Source organism: Branchiostoma lanceolatum, chromosome 2 (assembly GCF_035083965.1).
Source record: "Branchiostoma lanceolatum isolate klBraLanc5 chromosome 2, klBraLanc5.hap2, whole genome shotgun sequence".
Lineage (NCBI taxonomy): Eukaryota > Metazoa > Chordata > Leptocardii > Amphioxiformes > Branchiostomatidae > Branchiostoma > Branchiostoma lanceolatum.
In genome coordinates, this window is record NC_089723.1 from 33,740,500 (window position 1) to 33,766,104 (window position 25,605).

Below are 25,605 nucleotides of genomic sequence, written 5' to 3' on the forward strand. Positions count from 1 at the left end.
CAGATTGCCTGTCCATCTGTGATAGATTTTTGTAGATGAGATCAGGGGATGGAATAGCAAGGTACATAGGATTGACGACGGAGGGATGAAAACCCTCACATCTCAGTGGAGAATTCTTCCGCCGTGTACGCTCTGTTGTTGTAGAAATTATTTCAGCGACAAAATCATCGCCGTCGGTGTATGTGGTGAAATAATTGTCCCATTCCAGCTCGCGGTCAGTTTCTGCTTCAATAACTTTGTCTGCTGAAAGAAAACAGAAGAAATAATCATCATATAGAAAATATTGATATTCTTGAAATAGATTGACCGCAACAGCGGACATGGAAAATGGTATCTATTGCCCGGCCTACTCCTCTGATATGATATCTGTCTATCTGACCGATTTCACTCTTTCAAGTCACGTCTGGAGCCTGATGGAGCCTAGAGGCTATAAAATCACCGCTCTAAATCTTACCAATGAAACGCTCTTGATCATCCCCATCCAACATCCTCCCCCTTGCATTGTCAGCATTTTCTGGAGCTTCGTCCATGTAGACCAGTTTGTACAGCGACTGAGGCGGCGAGACAAGGATATGAGACGCCCGCTGCGTGGTTTCAGTCCCAACATCTTTATGTGACCCGCGATGATCCCCGATCATCGTGAAACCATCGCGAGTTTTCTTGGATGTATTGAAACTTTCAGACGTGAAGTCTTCTCTTTCGACAGGGACTGAGGGAAAGGAGAGATTTGTGTGATTTCTATTCATCATATCGTCGTTACAAATGTCAAAACAACGATTAGCGGGTTCGAAATACGAGAGCAAGCACCAAGCACTGATGAAGAAAAAAAAACAACGTTGAAGATAACCGAGCAAATGTTGATATGGGATTTGTTTCTCACTCGGGAAAGAATTCATAAATCCTCAACAAATAAAACCGTCGGAAAGTGTAATTATAGATTCCTACTGCATATCTATATAAATTTCTGCATAGACACTGCACTGTATTATCGGCCGTCAAGACGTTTCGCCGTCAATTTCTGGGCTATACATATACGTTTCTAAAAATCTCTGTTTGTATCTAAATGTCTATGGTTAGGTTAATTGTTATGGTAGGGATAAGGTTATGGTTAGAATTACGGTTAGAGAATTCCTCTTGACAGCGAAACGTCCCGACGGCGAAACTAGCTATAGCTTCAAGAAACTATAGGGTATATACCAAATTATGACATAACTTACATGGCTGCTGGAAAGTAGGCGATGGGCACTTTTTGGCCATGGTCATCCGGACATAGCTGGTTTGATAATAAACACACAACGGTACTTTCCCTTGGTACACCGACGATCAACAACGTAATGGATAGACTAGTAACTTGCGCCGTCATCCAACCATCATGAAAGCAAATGTTAGAAACATTCAATGCTGTTCTAATTAGAATGTTCCAAGAGAACTGTCCTATTCAAAAAATAACAATGCTTCAGAATGCGTTCTTTTTTATTGCCGCCAATGAACCTTTTTCATTGTTTCGCGGGGGTTCAAGAAGAATGGTCAGATCAACACCGGACGAGAGTGAAAAAGATACAAACAACCGAAAGTCGGCCATTGAGAGTAACAATGCCGCGTAACATTACTACTGTGAGGAGACAATAATAACAATGTTTTGGTTGCCCTCGTGCCCCCAAACCATGGTGCCTTACTATTCAGCTACACTTCAGTTGAAAATACCCCTTTGAAACAATCCAACACTCCTGCATTTTCAATGGTTCAAATATTGTTTGAAAGACGATCTTGCCTGATACGGGTCAGTGACGGTACTGTTCCGTCCCCCCGCAGCATGCCGAAATGGTATGTTCCAACACACCTGTAAGAACATGGCGTCAGGGCGGGTAAATGCGAACACCAGGTCTCCATCCAACCGTCCAGAAACGCCCGAGCCGCACAGCTGTGCTGGTTTAAAAGCTCGCTATGACTGCTTCCTCGTCTGGTTGTACGAGGAAGAGTTTACCTACATCGACGCCTTGTTTGTTATCGTGGGGATAGTCACTTTCCTGGCCGACATCGTCTCTGATGTGGTTCTGGCGGTGACGAACTACTTCCTACAAGGCTACTACGGTTGGTTCGCGATGACAATAACGTTCGTTCTGCTCCCTTCCATCGTCCTTCAGCTGTGCAGCATACGGTGGTATCTACAGGACAGAAGCAGGGTTCCTGAGTCGGAGAAAGCTGGGGTTCTCTCCTGTGTGTGGAGGGGGCTGCTGCATTTTCTACAGTTGGGAACAATGTGGAGGTAGGACGTCTGTCAGGTGACGGGGTACGGAAATAAGGAAGAGATTATCTCTCCATGGAAGCGGCGGTTTCTGAAATCAAAGCATTAATACTATGTAGTTGGATATGCCGGCTATTGAAAATTATATATCATATTGCTACCACTGGTTAATGATTTTCACAAACCCAAAGTTTTAGTCCGCCCCTTGCTGTGGACAAGCCCACGCTTGTTGTGAGCTCAATTGTTCCCCTGTGAAACCTGATACGACCAATTACGGCATGGAAAACACCTGCCATATTTCAGGTCCAACCGTCGCAGGTCACCGTCGGTTAAAGTGTAAACTTACCAACTGTCTCCTGGAGCCATTAGAAACTGTAGGCCATGTGTGCAACAGTTTGTTGACGGAGGAAACTGTTCTCACGGTGGTTTACATTTCAGTGTTAAAAGCACGAGTCATCAGTATGAGGTCGGAAGTGCATTGAGAGTTGCTAGAAACCATGTTTTATTAACGGAGCTTTGAAGCAAAGGAGTTTGTAAATTTGCATTGGTGTTTACATTATTTACTATATGCTTTCAAAGGCAGTATGTCACTGTTGACGCAAGCCGGAGTGCCCTTGTAATATTGCTAAGTGCCCGTGTCCCGCATATAGGCCACCAAATACATTTCCCTTGGTGAGAGGACTATTTTGATCTATACTGGTACCCTACTCTCCAAGCAGAGGTTGTCAGCCGGGGCATATGATAAGAAGGTCACAATTCGCCCAACAACCTCTGTTTGGAGAACACGGCACCGGATTGTTGCATGCATGCATGCTCGAAACAGTTTTATTTCGTGTTGGCAGTTTTATAGGATACGGCGTGCTTCAGGCGTGTTTTGTGCCTTACGCGTGTTTCTAACAATAACAATAACAGAAGATGAGTCATTGCATTCATGTACGTGCCCTCGAGACACAACACAGGTGGATCACGTGTCAGGGATCCCCCGAGTACTATCAATCACACGTGCTTTCGGAAGACAAGCGTTTGCATGGATGGTCATGTCGTGTCTGCAACGTTTTGTACTGTTATGATATGGTTTAAAAAGATGTATAGCGGAATAGTATTTGAAATTTTGAATATAAAAGTTTGCCCAGGTGCAGACGGTTTCGTCGATTTTCATTTGCTGGCTGCATAACGGTGATGTTTTTCCATAAACAAATCGTTATCGCTGGCCTTCAAAATTATGCAATGCACATCAAAGCACTGTGCATGAATCGGCCGTGTTTAATGCAGCAAGACTGTAAACATCAATACGGTTACGTGCAAATATGTCTAGTATGGTTAACAGACTGTTAAAGCCTATCAACAACCCTACCTACAAAGTGTGACGGGCGAGCTCCCGAAAGAGTCCCTACGGTGCTGGGGGGTGGGGGGTGGCTTGTCTGTCATCCGCCATGTTAATAATGTCTCGCAACAACGTTAACAAATCTGTCTGAGCAATTTACCTTGCTAATCACCTTTGCTAACTTGTCCGTCCAGTCAGACGCATGCTGGACGACCTCAACTTTTTGCGCTAACCATGATCGTCAGAATTGCGAAATAATGACACAAATGTGTTGAAAAGTGTCAGTAAATATCAATCACATGAAGATTTTGCTTTTCAAGAATATTTCAAATATTGGCGACAAAACATTACATAATGCTGTTTAATTATAAATCTACATGTGGCCAATGTCTGCAGGTAGATAGGAAATCAGGACATTCATCACTGTGTTCGACGCTGAGTATCATGAGTGACGCGTCTGTCTTTTGTTTCAGACACACCTCGGACAATAGCAACTGTAAGAACCACTTACTACTAGACCACGAAGAGACTTTGTTTACTGATGAATTAAAATGTAAGGAAATGTTTCAGATGTGTCCAGGCGCTAGTGTACGGGTTCCGGAGCCGGAGAGACCACCAGTCTTGGTACCACCTGTGGCTGGCGGAGTGGACGGACGTGTGCCTGCTCAGGATGTTCGAGGCCTTCCTGGAGTCCGCTCCACAACTGGTACTCCAGCTGTACATCATGCAGGTCAGGGGTCAGGGGGATGTCATCACAGGTATGGTATGATTCATGTAGAACTGTGCTCCTCACTTTTGTCAACCTTAGATCATGAAAAAACAATAAATCAGCTTCCTTTCTGCTGATCCTAAACTTTTCAAAGCCAACACAGGAATGAATATGGGGGTTCAGTCAAAAAGTGGGGTACTAGCAAGTTCCAATTCATTCCAGTTTTGGTTTTCTAAAGCGACCTTTATTCATTATGTCGTTTACCAGCAAAGATGAACTTTCGTGCCATGAACATCATAATTCCGCGGTAAAATGCAGTATGCCAAAAAGACGATAAAAGACACGCATCTGAATGTTAGTATCCAAGGAATATTAGAATATTTCGAACTTTCCATCATCTGACTCTCCGTTGTTTTCTTACAGTGCTGGCCGTTGGCACGTCGCTTGCGTCCCTGTCGGTGGCTCTGGTGTCCTACCACAAGTCCCTTCGCGAGGCCCTGCCCAACGCAGAGAGGATCACGTACACCGGAGTCGTGCTCTGGACGCTCTGGCGCCTCTGTACTATCTCCGCAAGAGTCGTCGCCATCTCTCTCTTCGCCTCCCACTTCCACTGGTACACGTTCGCCATCCTGGGCGGGCATTTCGTCATCATGTTCGTCTGGAGGTCGTGTCAGGACATCAAGTTCTACGACAGCCGTGTGGAACAGACAGGCTTCAACATCGTCATCGCGTTTGTCAACATCTTCTCCTGGCTGAGCATGGTGCAAGAGTCTCGCTCCCGGTACCGTGCTACTGCCTTTTACGCGCTGGTGTACGTGGAAAACGCAGCCATGGCCGGGCTTTGGTACTGGAGGATGCGTCAAGCCGGACTGCGACCTGCATACCTGACACCGGCCTTGCTACTGGTCTACGTCGGGTTCTTTGTCGGTATCATTTTCATGTCGCTCCACTACCTCTTCTGTCATCCAAAAGAAATACCGATCTGCATCCGTCCATTTGATGACGTGGACGGACCAGAGAAGGGGAGCGGTAGTGAGGTAGATGAAGTCGATGGGTTGGACGTTGGCGGCAATATTAAGGCGGACGGAACTTCAGAAATGAACGACCGCTGCCGAGCGAAGGTTCCGGCCTTGAACTTCGGCTTCACGTGTCGCTGGAAGGTGACAGAAGATGACGTGAAAAACTTCGAGCGTAGGTTGAGTAGGAGTAGCACGGGTCGGACTAGCACCGATGGCAAGAGAAAGAGCAACGGCGAAAAGCCCGCGCCTGATGAAACAATAAGACGAACTGTGTCTGTGGACTGTGGCAATCGCCTGGAAAACTTTTACCGAGAGTGCGAATCATGTGTGTAATGTAATAGAAGCTGATTCGAGTAAAAGGATTTTGATTAAAGTTCGCCTTTCTGCTCTGTCAGCATGAACTTAGATAATTCTACGATAGTAATGTAGTTACGCCACCTTAATAGATATGAGGATGCCGGTAACGTAATTATTCAGATTTGGAAAGCAGGCACCGTTCAAGGCCTCGAAAATGCTAACATAAACATCATCAACTGGTCACAGCGTCTGCGACTCTCCGGTATTATCGGTATAATTGAGTAAGAACTCCACAATCATGAAGTTAATAAAGACATGTTATACATGTACAATACAATGGCATCATTATTTGTGTCAGAGTTGTTCGTGAGATGAACAAAAGGGATCATGCGTCCTTCCTTAGTAATGCATAAACATCCCATTAATATTCCGTTGGGCCATTGCAATCTGTACTGTGGAGGATCCGGAGCTTGGTCAAAATCCATCAGATCTGTTGCGCCATCAGACTAAAAAGAAACAAACTGCAGGAGCTCAAATTTCTTCTATCTTTACAGTGTGCATGTAATGTCAATACAGTTTTGCAAATTTCCTAGATACAATTAAGTACTCAAAAGTACTTGTCAACTCTCAGTGAAAAAACTGACAATGAAATGTATTCTATAATGGTAACAGTTTATGAGTTGTTAAAGTAGTCACATCATGCTGAGGTGTTGGGCAAATGTGGTCCATGATGACCCAGTCTCATACCTGTGTTCCTGTACACTGATGCATGACTGACACCAGCTATTTTTGAGGAACTGCTACAAGACTACTTCCAGCATATTGTCTGCTAAATACCGCATCAATGCCTGAACTTTAACATTACTGACATCAAAGTCAATGATACATCAAGTAGTCCAACTAAAAAAGTATTACACAATGAACTTGGTAGTGAGGGCGCATGAGGGTAACATCTTATGTACCCCTATATAGCTGATCAGTGTACTTTAAGCTGGGATATACATTTGTATGCTAATAACATACGGTCACCATACTGCTTGCAATCTTTCTTTTCACTTTCTGCCAGAGGGTGCAATCACATGCAGAAAAAGTTGGACCGCTTTTTGTGCCCCCTAACCAGACTGGACCGCTTCTTTCCACTGACCCCTTCAAATATCATACATAAGGCAAGTTGATGTATCTACTGGTTTATTGCAGCAAATTATCAATAAATAATTTCTTTCAAGGGGCAGAGGTTGGATTTCTTGCACATATGTATAATTATTGCACAACTTAAAGTATGACAGGTAACACAATGGACCACTGCCCTGATCATATACAAGGTGTACGATTTGACACCAAGGTCATCTATTTCTTGCTGACACCAGTTACTGGAATACACTGGCTGCGTCAAGAGGACGGAACCTCTTTGGTTTCAGCAGTTTCTTTTCAATTTTCTCCACGTTGATCTTACTGCCTATGTAGAAAAACACAGGCAGAATGCACAACCCGATTGCAATGGCTGCCACTGCTACCGTGTCCTGCTCATGTTTCAAACATTGAAACCGGTGGCTCCAGGTGTACCTTGTTGAGTTCATAGAGTCGACAATGTCCACACATAGCTTAGCTGTGTCCTTCAGTGAGTTGTACAAGTTGTTCAGTTCATCGTAAGGTTCCTTGCAGGCGGTGCAGACGTCGGAAACACTGCCCGTCTTATTGGTGTGCTGAGCGAAGCAGAGCAAGGTCTTATTGGCCATCTCCTGGAAGTGTAGCGTGTTGTTGGAGAGCCTGTAGTTCAAAGTGCCGTTCACTTCAGGTCCAATGTCGAAACACTGTTCGCATGTTGAGGCCTCCCACAGTGACTGGATGAACTGGTGAGTCTTTACTACTATCTGAGTCATGTCTGATGCAAGGAGTACTTCTGCACAACTCTGGTCACCAGTGGGGTCTTTCTCCTTAGTGATGTTATCAAAAACCCTCATGAAGGCCAAGTATTCGTACATACAGCCGCTACACAGGCCCAGTGGTCTGGCGTGAAGTATCGAGCAGTGGGTGAAACGCGAGGCTTTTTCTCCCAACTTTCTCAACAGTTTCTCACAGTGGCTGTCAATGATTGGACTTGGGACAACAGTCGTTGATGCGTAAATCGTGATGTTTTGGGTACTTTGAGTCGTTGTTTGGTTGTCTTGATCAATCTGGTACTGATGAGATGACCAAACCGTGTCGTCTTCTGGGACAGGTGTTGTTTGTTCCATCTCCTGAGAAGAAAATTCTTCACCCGGAAGTCGGTCGAATTCGTACTCACCGTCGCCATCCTCACTGCTGGTCTTGATATCGTTTCTCTCCAACTCTTCCGCTAAGCCATACTTACAGACTAATAGAATTAACAAGAAGAGGCACAAGACAAGAGACACTTTCCCTCTAAATGTTGCACCCATTATAAATGGAGGTCAGAGGCAACAAATGTGAAGAAATTGCACAAAATGTTCGCTCAAAAAATGAGCACCATCACGCAGATCTGTTCCTGATAGACAATAGCGTCACATCCCTCTCCCCGGATTCGACATGGCCTGTTCCCCTCTTGTCTCCAAACATTTGAATGCAAGTTAATCACATCGGCATGATTTTTAAATAACTAAGTGAAATACAGTATGTTAGACACGATGCTGATATCAAATGAGGATTTGCATTTTAACCCAGAGTAAACATGTTACGACTACAAAAGAAGCTAGCTACTAATTTGACATTGCTCATTCGAGGATATATGTTCACCTTTGACCTAGCTGAATCAGGAAGAGACGGTGGAAAGGACCGTTTGCAGGATTTGGAATGTGTTGATGCTGAAAAGATCGTGAAAATGTCAGGTATGTCTACAGATGGGTATTTTAAACACACTTTACAATCCAATGCATCGATAGAAGCCATCTTGTTATCATTACCGTGTGTTAAAGCTAAGGAAAGTGTCGTCTTGTGCTGTCGGTTTACACACACAAGCTTTGAATATCTTACGTTCCGGATATGGGGAGGGGGGTGTTGCCGGATAAATGTTTTGGGAAAGACTGGAGCAAGCTTCCCAAGCTAAGTCTTTCGAACAATTGCATTAAATGGGCCATTATGGGTACGAAATGAAATTAAGCAAGAACTAAAACAGGCAAGGAAGTGGGCTGGGGAGGGGGGCTGATATATGACCGACTGAAATTATGAATGGGATATGTCATAGACCACCGAAAGAAAAGAGTGGTTGTTACAAAATCCCCAAAGTCAGTTGTAAGTCTCAGTTACAAACTTGTTGCAGAGGGTGCAGAGGGCGGAGAACTTGAATATGCAAAATTGTTGTATTAGATAGCAAAGTGAAAAAAGAAAATAATGAAATGTGCCTGTATAACATCATAAAACCAGCACAGACCTTTTTACAATCACAGAGACAGCAGTCATCAAAATAGCATAGTAAGAGCTTTGAAGTAGGATGTACGTGGCTGTTAGTTTGAAAGAAGTATCTAGCTATGAAATGACATATGTTCAGTCTGTCGCAAGTCATGATCAGCGTGATTTGCCTTGACAATCAACACATACCGTGTACAACCGTGTACACCCAAGCAGATCTAGAAGTTTTCATTGATCCTATTTCTTTTCTTTGCTTCCCACTTGCTCTGTTTATTGTGTTAACTGATCGCAGAGACAGGGAAGATATGCACCCCAGAGGATGATACCCCTCCGCTTGACATGTCACCCGTGATGTCTGACGGTGGCCGGTGGATTGACATCCGTAAATGTTCTCATTAATTATCTGCACCCCTCTTTGCACACAAATTTGGAAGCACAGGAATGTTATACTTTTATTTGAGCTTGATGTTTCGTGTGTATGACATCAAATTCTAAAGGCTTTATTTGATAAATTGCTGAAAGGCCATTGGTCAAAAAGATTCATTGACAATTTGTCCTCATTTTTGACTGCTTGATTCGTATTTGTGAGGATTATTATTGTGAGAAACAAATTTCCACAAGACAAAAATTGCTGTACTGCACATATAACCCCAGGAGAGCATTGCACAATCCTGACATTCTGTTTCATATTGTTATCAATGAAGCCAGCTTAAAAATTTGAAGCACTTTCCTTTTCCCAATGGACACGCAGACAAAAGTCTTGCCCACATGGCTTAAGCTTGCAGTGAAGGAAACAACCTACGACTCAACACATGCACAGAGTCTTAACAACATGTGGCTACGTTGCTACTGCTCTCACCTTGTAATTATCACGTTTTGGTTTCAGAAATCAGAAGGCAATCTCATGAGATCACCATGCATGTCTATGCAATCCTATTTACAATATGGTTGCTGTGTTTTCTATGAATATGTACAGTGATGTATTTTTCTTGTAATTTTGGCACATACATGTACATGTATCATGTCAAGAACATGATATTGTTCTACTCTTATTCCTAGTCCTACAGCACAAATTCATTCAGCACTAGCTACATGTATTTTGCACTCACAGTTCTGATGTTGTGCATGTTTTATGTGCATGTACTTCTGTTGCTGTCATGGAAAGTCAATATTGAATAGTGCATGATGTAATAAATTATTGTTCTGACAGATATAGAAAAGGGCTGTGCATGCATGTAGTATATCATTGTATGGAGAGGTAAACATTGAGCATGATGTAAAATGTATTTTAATGTTCATCATCTTCACTTCAGTTCAGATAGATTGCCTAGTCTATGCCCACTCTTTCTCTTTAAGGAAAATGCTACTGTGCTTATATCATAATAAGCAAAATGGTGGATCAGAGTTTCCCTACTTTCATGTACATTGTACATTTTTTCAATCAAATAGATGATTTTAATTTTTAGCTACAATTAGATTTGAATACTTTCTTCCTCATCCTCATTTGTTTTACTCACAATTCCAGTCCAATTAACTGATATTTTGTTTTCCATTTTTCCTTTTTATTTCATTACTCACAAGTCCCTTTCTTTTTAAACGTGTAGTTTTAGTTTCCCTATGTTTTAACAGTAGGTGTTGAGTGAAATAACAGGTAATAACAGGTATCATGACTTGTGGTATCTTTGCTGCAGGTATGTGTGGCTGTTGTGGGGCCCTGCGGCCTCGCTACAAGAAACTTGTGGATGCCATCTTCCCTGAAGATCCACAGGTGAGGGTTGATCCATTCCTCCCTACACACTCGTACAAATGTACATTTAACATAATCTTTTCCTTTCCCCATACTGACATCAATCTAAGTTACTGTTAATACATTTAAGTTCATGGTGATTTGATTTCACAGTAAAGGAGAAAATGGACTGTGGTTTGAAGTTTGCAATAGCGCTATATACAGTCAAATGCTGCTACAAATATAATGAAAGCACAGGCTCCATTACAGACAACCAGTCGCAAAGCGACAAAAAGTGGTCACATGATTGACCAGGTGGTCACATGTACATGTTTGAATGTACATGTACATGTACATATGTCATCTAATTGTTTCTCTAGTATGATCTGGAAAATCAAATGCTTGATGAAGAAAATCTTATTTTCAGTGTTTCTTTGGGATCAAATAATGAATGTTTCTTAATCTAACATCTGAATGTTATATTATCATAATTATATGTATGTATACCTGTATGTATGTTATATTATGTACCAGGTCTCTTGTACTCAGGGGATCAAACAATGAATGTTTCTTGATCTAACATCTGAATGTTATATTATCATTATATGTATGTATACATGCAGTACGTGTATTATATTATGATGTACCATCTCTCTTGTACTATAGCTAGTACTCTTTACTACTGCAGTATACGTAATCAAGGTTAATGCTATGAGCAAAACACTAACATAAGCATAGAATCTTCTCCACCATTAGCTGATTATATCTAGTAATCCTACATGACATGTGTAATTACTGAAGTGCCTGCTACTTCAGCCTTCACTTAAACCGCTAGTGACATGTGATTCACTCAGGCAGCTGAAACAGTCCCAGGTGGCAATTAGTCGTTATCTTCATCAGGTCACCTTCTGCGTATTTAGGCAGGGAGTTGTTTCTGTGGCTGGTCAATGGGCTGATGATTGGGATGGATGATGGGCGGGTAAGCCGGCCGCCCTATTGGATAGAGGAGGTCATTCAGGACGGTGATAAAATCAATACGGGGCTGGAGGCTGATGGTCAAGAGTGGGGCAGGAAGAGGTTTTCAGGATATAGCTGGAGAGAACATATTATTATCTGATCTCAGACTTATTGTAAGACGTATACATATACTGTAAATTTATTTACTTTAGCAGTGATTTAATTTTGAGGTAGGTACTAGGAGAAAAGGGGATTTTCACTGTGTTTGAAGTTTGCGGTTGAAATAATTCTATAGTACAGTAGACGAACAACACGCATATTGGTGGTGTCATGATTTTGCAATAACAGGTCACTGTGAAAAGAAAACCACTGCAAACATTCAAAGATTAACGGTACTTTATTTGACTCATCTTCTAGAACAAAGATGTGCCAACGAAAGAATATGCATCCAATGACAAAAAGACAACAAGTCATGTTCAGACTGTGTTCTCAAGCACTTAGCAGAGCCAGCTATTTTGTAGTCACAACAAATTGGATCAAATTTGGCCACATTCCCACAGCTTCAGCCAGCCTGTCTGCTATGAAATAATGGTTGCTAACAAGATTGTGAGGCCAGTAAACCAACTGAATTCTAACCAGACTTTAATTGAATTGGAAGCAATTTGTCTGGGGTACATGTCATGATCATGTGATATGCGAATGTTGACGTTCTCAAGTCAGATCAGGCTGTAAAGTGGATGGTGTTTGAGCATAATGACTGAGTACCAACAAAATTAGTCCCATCAGACCTAGTTTTTGGATTGCTTTCAAATGTCTATCAGCTGCAGTACATGTAAGAATGATTTTTGTACACTTAAATGCAATCAGTACAAAGTGGTATTCGTCGTGTCCCTTTCCCTGCAGTGTTACAGCGTTCGGTGTGTGCCTAAGTGCCTTTATATGCCTCAGTACAAGACACTGTGGCGCTTACAGTGCAGTTAAATTCTAAATATGATTTCAAACATTCTTGTGTTATTTCAAATCTACCGGTTTATCAATCCATACATCATAGGACAGAATTTAGTTCTACTTTCAAAAATGTGAATGATTTTACCAAAATTCATTTGTTGCTTTAAAGTTATGTAAATCCTGAAAGAGACTTCTAGCAGGATACAGCTAGATTTCCAGGAAAACAGTCTCCATACCTGGCATTCCAAAAATTATAAGAACAGTAGAAAAGAAAAAAAGTATGGCGGTTGCTAAAAATCTTACTTAACACTTTGTTGCATGTGTGTGTGTGTGAGTGTGTGTGTGTGTGTGTGTGTGTGTGTGTGTGTGTGTGTGTGTGTTTGTGTTTCTGCATATTTGTGGGCAGCTTAACTTAATAACCTCTGGATGGATTGTGATGATATTTGGCATGTGGGTAGGTGTTGGGAAGTTCAAAGTCGACATAAAGGCCCCTGGTAGCTTTCCTTGGTACTACAACAGAATTTCTGTTTTGTCTTGGATTTGTGCTATGGTCTTGTTTCTAAATTAAACATCTTTTGTTCCATCTTCCCAGGATGGCCTTGTGAAGACCAACATGGACAAGTTGACCTTTTATACCATCCGTGCCCCGGAGAAGCTGGACCGCGTGGGGGAGTACCTGGCACAGAGGCTCAGTAGGGATGTGTCACGCAACAGGAAAGGGTAAGGGTTTGTTTGTTTGTATGGCATACCCACTAAAATGCCTCATGGCGTAGCACACCAGGTTTGTACTAAAGAGTATGAGCTGCATTTCCAGACAGATTTATTTGATCCACTCACACTGGGTAGGACCCCTACTCTTTTCGATAAGTGTAGTGGGTTCTTTTATGTGCCCGAGGTGTGACTCTCCTCAAACACAGGACCTCCATTTAACATCCTATCCAAGGGATGCCCCTAACTGAAGCTAGGTACTCATTTTCACCTGAGTGAAGTGAGAAAATTTGTGTAAAGGTCACAACATCGGGGCAAGCCTGCGGACTCAAACCCAGGCCCTCTGGGTTGTGGGCCAAACACCTATGTCAAAGTATCCCAGGGTGGGATGAGAAGTATCCCAGGATGATTGTTATAGCTGTATCAAGATTGACAAGTATTATATCTAAATTCTGATGTGTTGCGTCTGATATAGTAGTCTTAATCAGTTAACCATTTCTTCAAACTTGATTGTTCATGAATCAACCTAACAGTCCTTAATTGAGACTGACTCACATTCGTTTTACAGTGCTCATGCCTTGTAATACACTATCAGATTGAAATATAAAAAGCATAAGAACGACATAAATATACAAGTTGATTAGAATCTATTTAATTTTCAAATGAAAATGATAAGATGATTGCTCATTTGATGAAAATATGTAAAAAGTATCAACCTATCAATGTGATCAGTGGGTTTTTAATTTTAAGGCAGAATAATGGGCATATACTATTATTACATAATTATCCTTCATAATATGAATCATGAAAAATTAAGATCAGTCAATTTTGTTAAGTGTTTAAAGGACATATAGTTTTTCTATAGTTAGCCAGTTGTGTTTTGATATTGGAAACAATGTTTTAAAAAATTGTTTGGCACCATACTTCATATTGTGAGATGACAGTATACATCACTCAAACCTTAGAATCAATAACTTCCATTTTGCATCTTTGACTGGGGAATTGATTAATATTTCATGTCTTTCTATTATGTTATCTCTACTGGCTGATATATCACATATCATAGAGACAAGCACAATGTCATGTAATAAAAGAAAAAAAGGGAACCATGCCATGATTTTTTTGTTTAGAGGGGGGGAGGGGTAACATCTATCAAAATCCTGATTTAGGGATTGCTTTGCATAAATAGTACATATAGATGTATTCTGGTCGACACACACAGTAAAATCCAGATGTGTATAATCTACAGACTACTAACGTACGTATGTGGACGTAATTTTGCAAGCTTTCAAGTTGAAAATTTTCAAGGCACTAAGGTGTCGCAATTCCATATGCAGTTTTCATATGTCTAACCTGTTTTGTGCTAAAGAGCTCTTGCTTATCACTGAAGGATTTTAACTCAGAGTTCAAATTCAAACTGGCCTTGAATTGAAGTCAGAAGGTTCAATGAATCTGAATTTTGATAAAAAGCTAAATCTTTTACATCTCGTCCATATATACAAATTGCGTCCTGACATTAAATGTTTTATCAATTGAATTCTGTGATAGTCAGATCTCTACATTTTGTATGTCACCTAGCATGTATCCTTCACTGTGCTGTGTGGAAGGATGAAATTGCATGGAGTTGGACTGGAGAAATGGCTCAGAAGCCGCTCTCCACGTGACGCTACTTCCAAAATTGATATGAATTCTAGATTGATCCAGTTCTAGATTGATCCTGCAAGCCCGTTTATGATACAATTCAGAGGTGACTTATCGCTCCTGGAAAGGTCACCCTTCCCTTTGTGGCTGCTCGCTGCAGTGAGGGAAGACTTAATCATGTTAGTACCTGTCCATGTGTGTCCCTCACATATGGGAACGCCACGGTCAGTGAGCTCGACTGGCTGTAATAGCCTGATGGGAAATTGAGAGTTAATAGTCCTGGTTTTCTGGATTTTCCATTCGGAGTCCAGCACGGCAGCTAATCTGGAAGAGTGTGGTCAATTTGCACTTAATCTTTGCCAGAGGGCCATCTGTGTACATATAACCCTTTATTGCTTAACTAGGGACCTTCCAAGGATATTACTGGTCACTTTTATACCATGAATGCGTCATTTTGTTCATTTTGCCACATTTTGTAATTTTTTGGCCAGAAATGAGAATTGAGCTCCTAGAATTTGCAGACACAAAGTATGATGGGATGACGTTTGAATGGGTTATATTTAGATTTGGATATTACTTTGTTATCAATCATGATAGAATGTTCTTCTTCTTGCACGTCAAGCTGCGTATGTTGCCATAGAGACGAGGATTTGATTGATGAGTACATACGCATTGTGTATTACCGTGCTAGGTCAAATAACTGCGCTTCATACAGGGCAGTGACAAAACGAATGTTCCCCCGACGGTAATCGACTTTAGGACTGAACCAATCAGCACGTAGGGGTGATAGCAAGTTGGCGAAAAGACAACAGTAGCGGTGTAGACGGGAGTTTGAGTATACCAGAGGGTTAAGAGGGTATCATCTGACTATTGTCCCGGTAAAGTTGGTTGCTTCTGATTGGATGAGTGAAAGAAGGATTTGAGGACTCTACATCCGGCCCACAGAGACAGATCCAGACATGGAGCTGCCAGTGTTTGAGCACGATCGCTGGGGGGTGGACAAGTGAGTTGCACGTAGATAATGTCACGTCAGAATGTTGTGTATTGTTGCCATGGTTAGATAGGCGCTTTGCTTCTAAGATCATCTTGTGGTCACCAATTCTGCCCTTTCAGTAATGTTCATGTGAAGTTAATTAATATGCTATCTAGAATAACATTGATTTGACATCTGACGTAATATGGAATTTTCTTATTTACATTCTGACAAAAGAGATGTAAAAGGAATACCGTAGTGACGTAGTCTTCTTTTTCTTTGACAGCTAAAAAGTCCAGAACATGATGATAACAACATTTGCTCAGAACAGTCACATTTGAGATGTTCCAAGAGAGTTAGAAATTAGAAATGCCTCTTGTTGATATATTGAAATATGTCGATTTAGAAAAACCTAGATGGTAGATGAACAAGCATCTCAGCTTTTGTACATAAATCAGTATGAGTCTAGTCTCATGCATTTTACATAAGAAAAATGTACTCTGACTGAGTCTGAGGTTTACTCAGATACAAAAAAACTTCCTTTGCAAGAACCAGAGAAAATGTTATGAATTATAGAGCATCTATATTGTGCATCTCACTTTTTTGTTGTTGTTGATATTTCAAGACTGAGAGCACAATATGAATGGGTTATATTTTCAGATATCTCATTATGATCATGATGATACAAGTCCATGGTCATCCTCAAGCATACATGTAGATGTTAATACCATCCGTATCACAAAACATGTCGCATGTTATGGGAATTGCATAAATGTATGTTTGTCTCAACACAGTCTTGGGACTAAAGACACTGAGAGTAAGAAAGAAAGATACAGTGTTCCAAAGGAGAATATATATTTATGCATTATGGTTTATGCCATATACCATATGGTAGTACGTTGATGAAGGTTAGACATCCAGGTAATAAGATACGCCAAAAATAGTTACTCAAGTAACTGGATAAAATTTTGAAACAGACGTTTCAGACAGCATCCGCTATCTTTCGTCAGTGACAAAGAAAAGATCTGGCAGAACCAGCTTCACTGACGAAAGATAGCGGATGCTGTATGAAATGCCTGACTGTTTCAAAATTGTATCCAGTTGCTTGAGTAACTACTGTAATAGTATTTATGGCGCATATGGTAGTACCATAAAATATCTAAGCTTTATGTAAACCAATTTTTTTTCTTCAATTTTCTGTCCTATTCACAGGTATGTGGTGATAGCGATGGAGGCACTAGACCAACTGCTGCTGGCCTGCCATGCACAAAGTATCAACCTGTTTGTGGAGAGCTTCCTGAAGATGGTGTCGAAACTGCTGGAATCCCGGGATCCTGACCTGCAGATTCTTGGCTCCACCTCTGTAAGCCCTCAAATTATTTGAAAACGTCCTACAGCCATGTTGGAAAATTAATACACATACTGCTAGTGTAAGATGTGAATTCTTAAAAAGTTGAAAAAGTACTGTGCTCTCTCTGAACTGTTATAATTCATACTGCTGGTATGACATGTCCTTGGTGCTGACCAGCCATCACAGTCTGGGCTCCAAGCCTCTTGCACTATTCCATCACTTTTATATTGCTGTTCAAGCCATCTACAGATGTGTCCAAAGAGATGAATAGCTAAGTACTTGGACATGGAAGTAGAGATGGGCTCTCTTGGGCTATTCAATTCTCTATTCAGATGGTACAATCTGTAACATTTTTCAGAAAGCAAAAAAGGTACTAGACTAAATCTAGAATAATGGCTAAGCCCCCCCAAAGAAAACATGACAGAAGCAGAAATAAACTAGTAAATGATCCTCTATTTGTCACATTGCTATCAACATAAAACACGTATTAGAGTCATTACTCAATAACCCACTGGCAGTGAAACAATGGGTTTAATCTATTAGTTCAATTTAATCCTGATCATATTGTTGAATAAATGCCTTTATGACAAACCTATTCACATCTGCCTAGAAGGCCGCTGCAGCCCTGGTGCCCTTGAGTTTATCCTTGTCACAGGCACTCCCTATGGAGGAGGAATATTTCAGGCTGTGGCAGGCTGTACAAATGCACCAGCTCATCCTGCAATCAATCAACATTTGTGATACTGTAACTCACTTTATCTTCACGGTAGCAAGATTTCAAAGGAAAATGGACATTTTCACTGAACTTAAACTTCACGATGGCAGCAAGTGATTTACAGAATGGATGTGTGAAGAAATCATGAGAAATAAAAACAGTTTCTTTCACGGTGAAGATAAGTTCATGGTGCAGAGGTGACCGTGAAAACAGTGAACATAAAACGACAGTGAAAGAAACTTCAGCCTGTTTCTCTTTGGGAAGGCATTGGTTTGTGTGTAAGTACTGGCACTTTCCTGAGACAAAATTTAGGGGATCTAATGAGTAATGTTACAATCATTGTTTCATAGAAAAAAGGGGATTGGGTTGATCATTGGGAATTTTTACTTCTTTAGGTACTGAAATGCCTTCCAATGACAGATTGATTCCTGTTGGGATTTTTCTTAGATATTTGACGACAGATGAAAGAGGAAAATATTGCAGAGCTAGATATGATAGATTATAAGTAACATTTTCTTCTTCTTTTGTCTCATGCACTTTGCCAGATATCAATGCTTGCATCTGCTTTAGCTATACCCAGCTAACAACTGTGTACAATACTGTGTGACGTTTTTTAAGCAAGTCTTGTTTTCTTTGTGTTGCTTTCCTTATTCTAGTCCAAGATCATACAGTCTAGGGTCTAATTGTCAAAATTCAAAGTAGATTCTGTTAATCTATTTTTCACTATATATCACTGTCTTCTATTTATCCTTTCTAGTTTGTGAAGTTCACCAACATAGAGGAGGACACACCATCATACCATCGTCGCTACGACTTCTTCGTGTCCAAGTTCAGTGCCATGGCCCACAACAACAACCAGGCTCCCGATGTTAGAATTAAGTAAGTAAGCTGTGTGATGGACAAGGGGTTGTAGAAGGGCTTTAGTTTGATTTGATTTGATTTGATTTATTTGCACATCATCAATTTACAAAACATAAATAGAACAAAAAAGAACACATGCTGGGGGAAGACAGCCATGATGGATCCGTTCTGTTCCCATCTAAGTTAACAAATGATTAATATGACCTAAATCAATAAGGGAATGATAGTAAAGGATAAAACACACAATGATATGATAACAAATAAGTAAGCAATAATGATAGATTAATGGTAATAAATGATAATATGATTATTGATGACATGAAGATTATACATTAATGATTAAATGATAACTTAACTCTGAGAAGTTTGTGAGAAAGACCACAAGGATTTACTACTGAAATAGCTTCACAGTTTTACTGTAAGCTATGAAAATTCCATTGTAGCAATATCATTGCAACTCCCTGTATGGTGCAATTTAGTACGATGTAATCAAGGGATACTCTGCTATGTGATCAGGGCTTAGGCCACAGGTAAAAGAACCCCTGATTAATGGCATCTTTTGCTGCATAAAGTCCTTTAAAAATTTGAATGCTGAAGAAATATTTTGTCCCATTTCTGCTTTTGTTACATGTACCCCAAAGATGGGACAAGAAGTACCCTAATACGTTATGGAATTAAAGCACAGTCATGCAAACCCATAACGGTCATCAAAAGAGTTTCTCGAGTCTTGTTATTATGCCTGGGATCCAGAATTGAATGAAGTATGGTACACTTGGTGAAACTAACCGGATTTGCTTCCATTTGGATGATTGGAAAAAATTCCACAGCTTCAAAAATATAATCAGCTTGAGAGAAATATGATTAAACATTGAAATTGCACCAGGTTATTTCATGCAGAGTCATCCTTTATACAGCCCAGGGAAACATTAACCTGAAAACTTAAAACTTATGCAATGAGTTTCTTTAAAGGGACGGTTTCCTTACCCAGGGACTCAAGTTTGGGCTGTTTGTGAAGGTTAGACATCCAGGTAAACAATATATAAAGAGAATTCAGACTCTACAACTGGTCTTTATATCAAGTTTGGAATCAACAGTTTTGATGTTGATTAATGTTTCAGGGTTCGAGTTGCAGGACTGAGAGGATTACAGGGGGTAGTGAAGAAGACATCTAGTGATGAGTTACAGGTGAAGTGGACAGTTTTATAGCTACTTTCCCTAGCAGTGAATCATACTGTAACTGGAAATTCATGTATTTTGAGAAGGATGTCATTTCTTGGTAATACTGGGAAAAGAAGGTTTTTGCAATATGTTTTAGGTTCACTGTTGAAACAATTCTGTAGTGCAGTACTGTAGTAATACATTGGAAAGGTATATTTTGCAGTGTCATGTGATTTTGTGTGGGAGAGAACACTTGTTAGCTTCAACATCATGTCCAGTTAACTAGCTTTGAAAAATTTAGTGACTTTTCCAGTTTTGGGTGCTGAAATGCCTTCCGATGGCATACTGATGTCTGTGTATGACTAGTTAGTCGTCGATTGCACTTGTCAACTTAAAGATCATGTCCAGTTAACTAGCTTTGAAAAATTTAACGACTTTTCCAGTTTTGGGTGCTGAAATGCCTTCCAATGGCACACTGATGCCTGTGTATGACTAGTGCATGTATAATCATTATCTTCGCCGAGTACTTGTACTCCGGGAAGATTATGTTTTCGGTTGAAAAATCTGTTGGGTGGGTCTGTATGTATGTCAGGAGCATAACTCAAGAAAGCTTCAATGAATCTTTATGATTTTTGGTAGGTGTGTAGTGGTTGTGCAAAGGAAGGTCAAGTTCCAAAACCGTTCACCTGGCATATTCTATCAGTATTGCAGCGGACTTTGCGTGTTTTTGTGTTTGTATGTAGGCAAAAAAAGTGACGGAAACGTTGATGGATCTTCATGATTTTTTGTAGATCAGAAGAGGTTGTAGGAACGAAGGTCAAGTTCGAAAATTATTAATCTGGCGCTTTCCTACAGTACTGCAGCGGGCTTTGTATTTGTGTGAGTTTGTATGTCGCCAGCATAACTCAAGGTGCTGTTGACGGCTGTGCATGATATTAAGTGGGTAGGTAGGAGTGTCAAAGAGGAAGGTCAAGTTCGATAATGGGCCTCCTAGCGGATATTTAAGGTACTGCAGCTGAGTTTTAAAGTTTGAGGTCGAATTTTCTGGAGGTGCCAGGCTCATTTTTTTTCAGTAATACATTGAATCTTGAACAGGGAATGAGTGGTGCAAGTTTGGGCCCCCTAGCGGATTGTTTGGACCTACAGTTGGCGTTTTTGTTGAAACCTTTGGAGGCAAATAACTAAAGAAGGGGTTGACGGATCGTCATGATTTTTGGCATGTAGATAGCTTAGGTAATGTTTTACATAATCAAATACATATCATGAAAACCAGGAGCTAATTTGCATAATAAATACGGATAGTTTATTAATCCGCTCAAAGTTTGTGGTCAATTTTTTTGCAGGTGCTATGGTTATGATTTTTGAGTGGTAGATAGATCTTGGGGCAGGGAGTAAGTGATGTAAGTTTGGGCCCCTTTGCGGCTTGCCGTAAACTGCAGTGGGCCTATTTGTTTGTAACTTTTGAGGAGGATAACTCAAGCAGTGATTGATAGATTATTCTTGTATTTGGTATATATGTACCTTAGGTGATGATCAACATAATGATATGCTCATTATGCAGATCATGACCTACTTTACGTAATCATTGAGGAAAATGTATAGCACTGCTGCACCATAGTACGCGGCATGTGATAGTACACATCTGGCGTCCAGAATCTAGGTCAACAGCTGGCGTCCTGAATCTAGGTCAACAGCTAGCTTACTAGCTGGGCGATTGAAAAGAAAGGACTAAAATGTATCTGTTATGTTTGGTATGAAGATAGCTAGATTTAAAAATGAATCTGATGATTGACGTTAGATGATAATTATGCCAAACAGGACCTAATTTGCATGATGAATGAATTTTTTTTAAAATCTGCCGAGTTCTATGTTTGGGCGCGTTCATATGAATTTAAGTCGTATTTCAGTCTTTGTGAAAGCTTGTATCAGGGGGATATTGTTCAGTTACTAGGGCTAACCCGTAATAGCCTTAGCCTTTGGGTAGCCCTGGCTGTACTTATCTACAGCCGAATAAACAAATCAGAAAAATCCTTATTACCTGGATGTCTAACTGTTATTGACATTCCATGAGAGGACTGTAAGACATGTGGCATATCAAGCCACTGAGAAAGAGGGGAACATTGATAGATATTGTTTAAGCAAATAAAGACTTAAATTGAATGGTCGTTGAGAAAAACGGCTATGTAATGTCATATTGGTAAATGGCGGTAATTTGGTACTTGCATCTGTCGGTACAATTCATATTATGGGGAAGATATGAGGTCGTGGAACTCTAGTTTTTCAAATATTCTACAAAATTTCTAGGAAGGACCCTAAAAGGTTAACTAGATATTAGGTTTTTTTAAAGACTGTCTTGTTAATGTGCAATGTATTTTGTGATCATATCTTCGTATCGTTGATTATTTACAGAAAAGCGTTTGATTTGCATCCAATCACAATACATGTCAGCGCAGTTCTTAATGGTTATCTTATAAATTTATATGCATATCAGCTTTACTTACAGCAAACAGATACAAAGGCCAACAAATAAAGGGTTAGAATTTATGTTTGTGGCAGGATTAGCACTTAAGATTTCATGACTATTGCTAGATATTGATAATCCCAAACCATGAATTCCTTCCAGGTGAATATATGGGACAAGGTGCATATGGACAAGATAGTCCCTTCCCTTCTCTACAACATGCATGATGAGGACAGGTAGGTGGTTGATGGTGCTTTTTGAATGTATGAAAGAGCAACATTGATAAGTTGTATTGATTTTACATTCAGAAAGTTGTTATTAACTTCTTCCAGCTTTCATTAGAATTTTTAAGTCACTGATCTATCTTTGCTGTAAATTCCACATTCCTGGGTGTCATAATGTTTGTGATAAGGCAGATAGTTACATATCATGGCATTCAGTGATAAGTGTTGGAAAAGTATGGTTATACAGTGCTTATGTACAAATGTATGTACCTCCACAGAAGAAGTATACCTCAAAGGTTTAGATTCCGGATCTTCATTGACAGGGTTATCTATCTGATTAATGCTGTAGTGCTTGACCAGTTTGAAATGGAAATATGACCATGTTTAGAATCACAAATCTCTGTCATCATACTAATTTGTCCTGAAAGTGGATATTAGATTAAATACTAGTGTCCATTCTCATCACATAGTGGCTATACAGTAATGTGTGCTGAAAATTCTGCATCAATTCCAGCCCGTCGCCCTCCCCGTCTGATGACACGCAGCACGCAAGTCAGCACCAGGACACGACCCGCCCCACCACGGTGGCCGAGACCTGTCTCAGGGACCTGGTCTGTCGCGCCGCCTTCGGCAGCATCAAGTCTGTCCTCAAACCTGCACTCTGGTCAGACATTCTGTATTCTGTGTTTTTTATGTGTGGGTCACGACACTAGCAATAGCTGCCTGTGACCCTCATGTAGTGTACCGTCACAGTTCTAATAAAATCAAATCAAAATAATTCTAGCATAATGTTTACTGGCCAAATCTGTAATCTTCATTAATCATATCTTTAACCTTCTCCTTGCTGCCTAACCCCATAACCGATAGAGAATCAGAAGACAAATGATTAGTTCAATGTGCTAAAGGTTAATAGAAATGTAGTAATGATGACCTTTCTGATGGAGACTATTCAACCGGGATTGTTATCACATTGAGTGGCTATGCCGTACGCCTTTTTGTGGGACTGCATCTGATTCACTTTTTCAGGATCATTTTGAACACCAAAATTTGAAATCTTTCTTTTTTCACTAATTTAGAAATTGTAGCAAAACTATTTCATGCACGTCCTTTTTAAATTTCTGGTAGTATTTAACCTGATATGGGGGTGGTGTAGGAGTTAAAAACTGCATGCTGCATTGAAAGTGTTTTGGTTAAGCTTGTAAGATGGGCCTCCTTGAAACAGTTTTGAAGAAATTGTAGGTCTTACGAAAATTGTGTCTCAAGGGTTTGTAATACTGATTTCTCCCTCTACAGCAGCTTTTTGTATTATATATGCAACCACATGACCACTGTTTGATTTGTATGACCCTTGATTTAAACTGTACAATCATGTATTCTGTATGTCATTGAATATGTTGACCTTTTTGCTCACTTCTTTCAGTCACCTTGACAACCACCAGCTGTGGGTTCCTAACCGCTTTGCTGTCAAGTGTTTCAAGATCATCATGTATTCCATGCAGGTGAGACATTGACTTGTCTACACTGGTATGCAAAATAAAAGCAAACATGCAATCTAAAGATCAAAAATGTTACTTTTTAGATAGATACCTGTAGGATAATCATGTAGGATAAACCTTCTTGGTGTATAAGTTGTAGCAGTGCAGGTTGATGTCATGTGCAGAGAACCATGCAGTTAAAATAACTTTTGTATTATTGACAGCAGGGCATTAGCATCATTCAAGTTTTGTTCAGTAGTCATCACTCATCAGTATATACAGGTATGGCCTTGAAGCTGAATTGCCTCAAAAGTGCCAAATCACTAGCTTACTAAATCATTCTTGTTGAACTTCAAAGGACAGCAATGTGTGTTGAAAATTCCAGCCCAATTCCAGGGCATATGTAATTTGTAAATTTTTAGTAGTTACTTGTACATTACCATGACTTACATGTGTTACTATTAGAAAATAATCAGTTGTTCTTGCCCCCCCCCTGTAGTCCCAATATTCCCACGTGGCTATCCAGTCGCTGCTAAGTCACCTTGACGACCACACGAGAGACTCCGCCCGTATCAAGGCCAGTATTGTCGGGGTGCTGAGGGAGACGGTGTCGATAGCAGCAGCAGGATCAATAGGTCAGTCTTCTTCTTGGAAATACTCACAGATGTGACGATGTAGATGTGATATTGTATCAATATGTATGTGTGATTATTGTTGTGTTACTTCGTTATGATTTCGGTATGGTGGCCTTGAAAAGTTGACCTTTGCCAAAGAACACCTCTTCCACCATGCCTTCTACTTTGTTGGAGAAACTTGATAAATAAATAAATGAATAAATAGCGTCGTTCACAAAGAAAAGTCAGAGATCCTTCATTAAGTTTCATTGGAGCCAGATCCCGACTGTGGCCTCTCCTGGAAACGTCCAGGCCAAGACTTACTATGGTCAACTGCTTCCTCGTTTTAAGGACTCGAAATTTTCCACAAATTTGTGTCAACTGTCTGACTTAGTTTAAACACTTCCTTTGCCCTTCATGGCGATTAAGGTACAGTAGACAGGCCATCTCATTGGCCATGCGCTCTGAGCTTTATGCTAATTAATGACCCATTTCCTTTAGTTAGCTATCCCCAAATATCAGTCTTTTTCTTAGACATATTTACAGACTTGGTAGCATTCATGGGGATTTAAAGATCTTACTAATAATAGAGTTTTTGCCTTACATTCGGAAGGTCGGGATTCAAACCCTGGCCATACAATGTACTGCTTTCTATGCTGAGCACAGAGCACTTATGAGAAATGTATTTTTTCCATCCATTTGATACAGTGTTTATGATCCAGGTGGTATTCTATTGTTTAATATTACATGAACATGTTGAGAGTGTACATTACTGCGCTTATGTCTGATCTAATTGACATATCCTGGGACTGCCCATATTCCATAATCAACAGCCT

General features: G+C 40.4%; 4 protein-coding genes across 5 annotated transcripts in view; 2 read left to right on the forward strand and 2 right to left on the reverse strand.

Annotated features, from left to right (window-relative positions):
- The window catches only part of LOC136428758 (myosin regulatory light chain, smooth muscle-like), an 88,813-nt gene that overhangs the window by 2,708 nt on the left and 60,500 nt on the right, over positions 1–25,605 (reverse strand). The gene's annotated exons all lie outside the window — the stretch shown is intronic.
- On the forward strand, positions 1,666–4,353 carry LOC136428756 (XK-related protein 6-like). Its single transcript, XM_066418496.1, has 2 exons — positions 1,666–2,266; positions 4,140–4,353. The coding sequence occupies exons 1-2, from the start codon at positions 1,827–1,829 to the stop codon at positions 4,336–4,338; spliced, it is 639 nt and encodes a 212-aa protein (XP_066274593.1). The 5' UTR covers positions 1,666–1,826; the 3' UTR covers positions 4,339–4,353.
- On the reverse strand, positions 6,766–8,107 carry LOC136428755 (osteopetrosis-associated transmembrane protein 1-like). Its single transcript, XM_066418495.1, has one exon. The coding sequence runs from the start codon at positions 8,009–8,011 to the stop codon at positions 6,962–6,964; it is 1,050 nt and encodes a 349-aa protein (XP_066274592.1). The 5' UTR covers positions 8,012–8,107; the 3' UTR covers positions 6,766–6,961.
- The window catches only part of LOC136428753 (protein EFR3 homolog B-like), a 71,057-nt gene continuing 53,774 nt past the window's right edge, over positions 8,323–25,605 (forward strand). For both annotated transcript variants that reach the window (XM_066418491.1, XM_066418492.1), the window contains exons 1-11: positions 8,323–8,437; positions 9,250–9,339; positions 10,649–10,725; positions 13,181–13,308; positions 17,123–17,273; positions 18,734–18,855; positions 19,956–20,022; positions 22,619–22,692; positions 23,195–23,344; positions 24,101–24,179; positions 24,655–24,790. In XM_066418491.1, the coding sequence (XP_066274588.1) occupies positions 8,338–8,437; positions 9,250–9,339; positions 10,649–10,725; positions 13,181–13,308; positions 17,123–17,273; positions 18,734–18,855; positions 19,956–20,022; positions 22,619–22,692; positions 23,195–23,344; positions 24,101–24,179; positions 24,655–24,790 (1,174 nt within the window). In that variant the 5' untranslated portion in view covers positions 8,323–8,337. The remainder of the gene's footprint in view (positions 8,438–9,249; positions 9,340–10,648; positions 10,726–13,180; positions 13,309–17,122; positions 17,274–18,733; positions 18,856–19,955; positions 20,023–22,618; positions 22,693–23,194; positions 23,345–24,100; positions 24,180–24,654; positions 24,791–25,605) is intronic.

Bases quoted from the DNA above. Each gene is read 5' to 3' on its own strand.
- LOC136428756 (XM_066418496.1), top strand. From the start codon at position 1,827: ATGTTCCAACACACCTGTAAGAACATGGCGTCAGGGCGGGTAAATGCG. The intron at 2,267-4,139 runs GTAGGACGTCTG...GAAATGTTTCAG, and splicing joins CAGTTGGGAACAATGTGGAG to ATGTGTCCAGGCGCTAGTGT.
- LOC136428755 (XM_066418495.1), bottom strand. From the start codon at position 8,011: ATGGGTGCAACATTTAGAGGGAAAGTGTCTCTTGTCTTGTGCCTCTTC.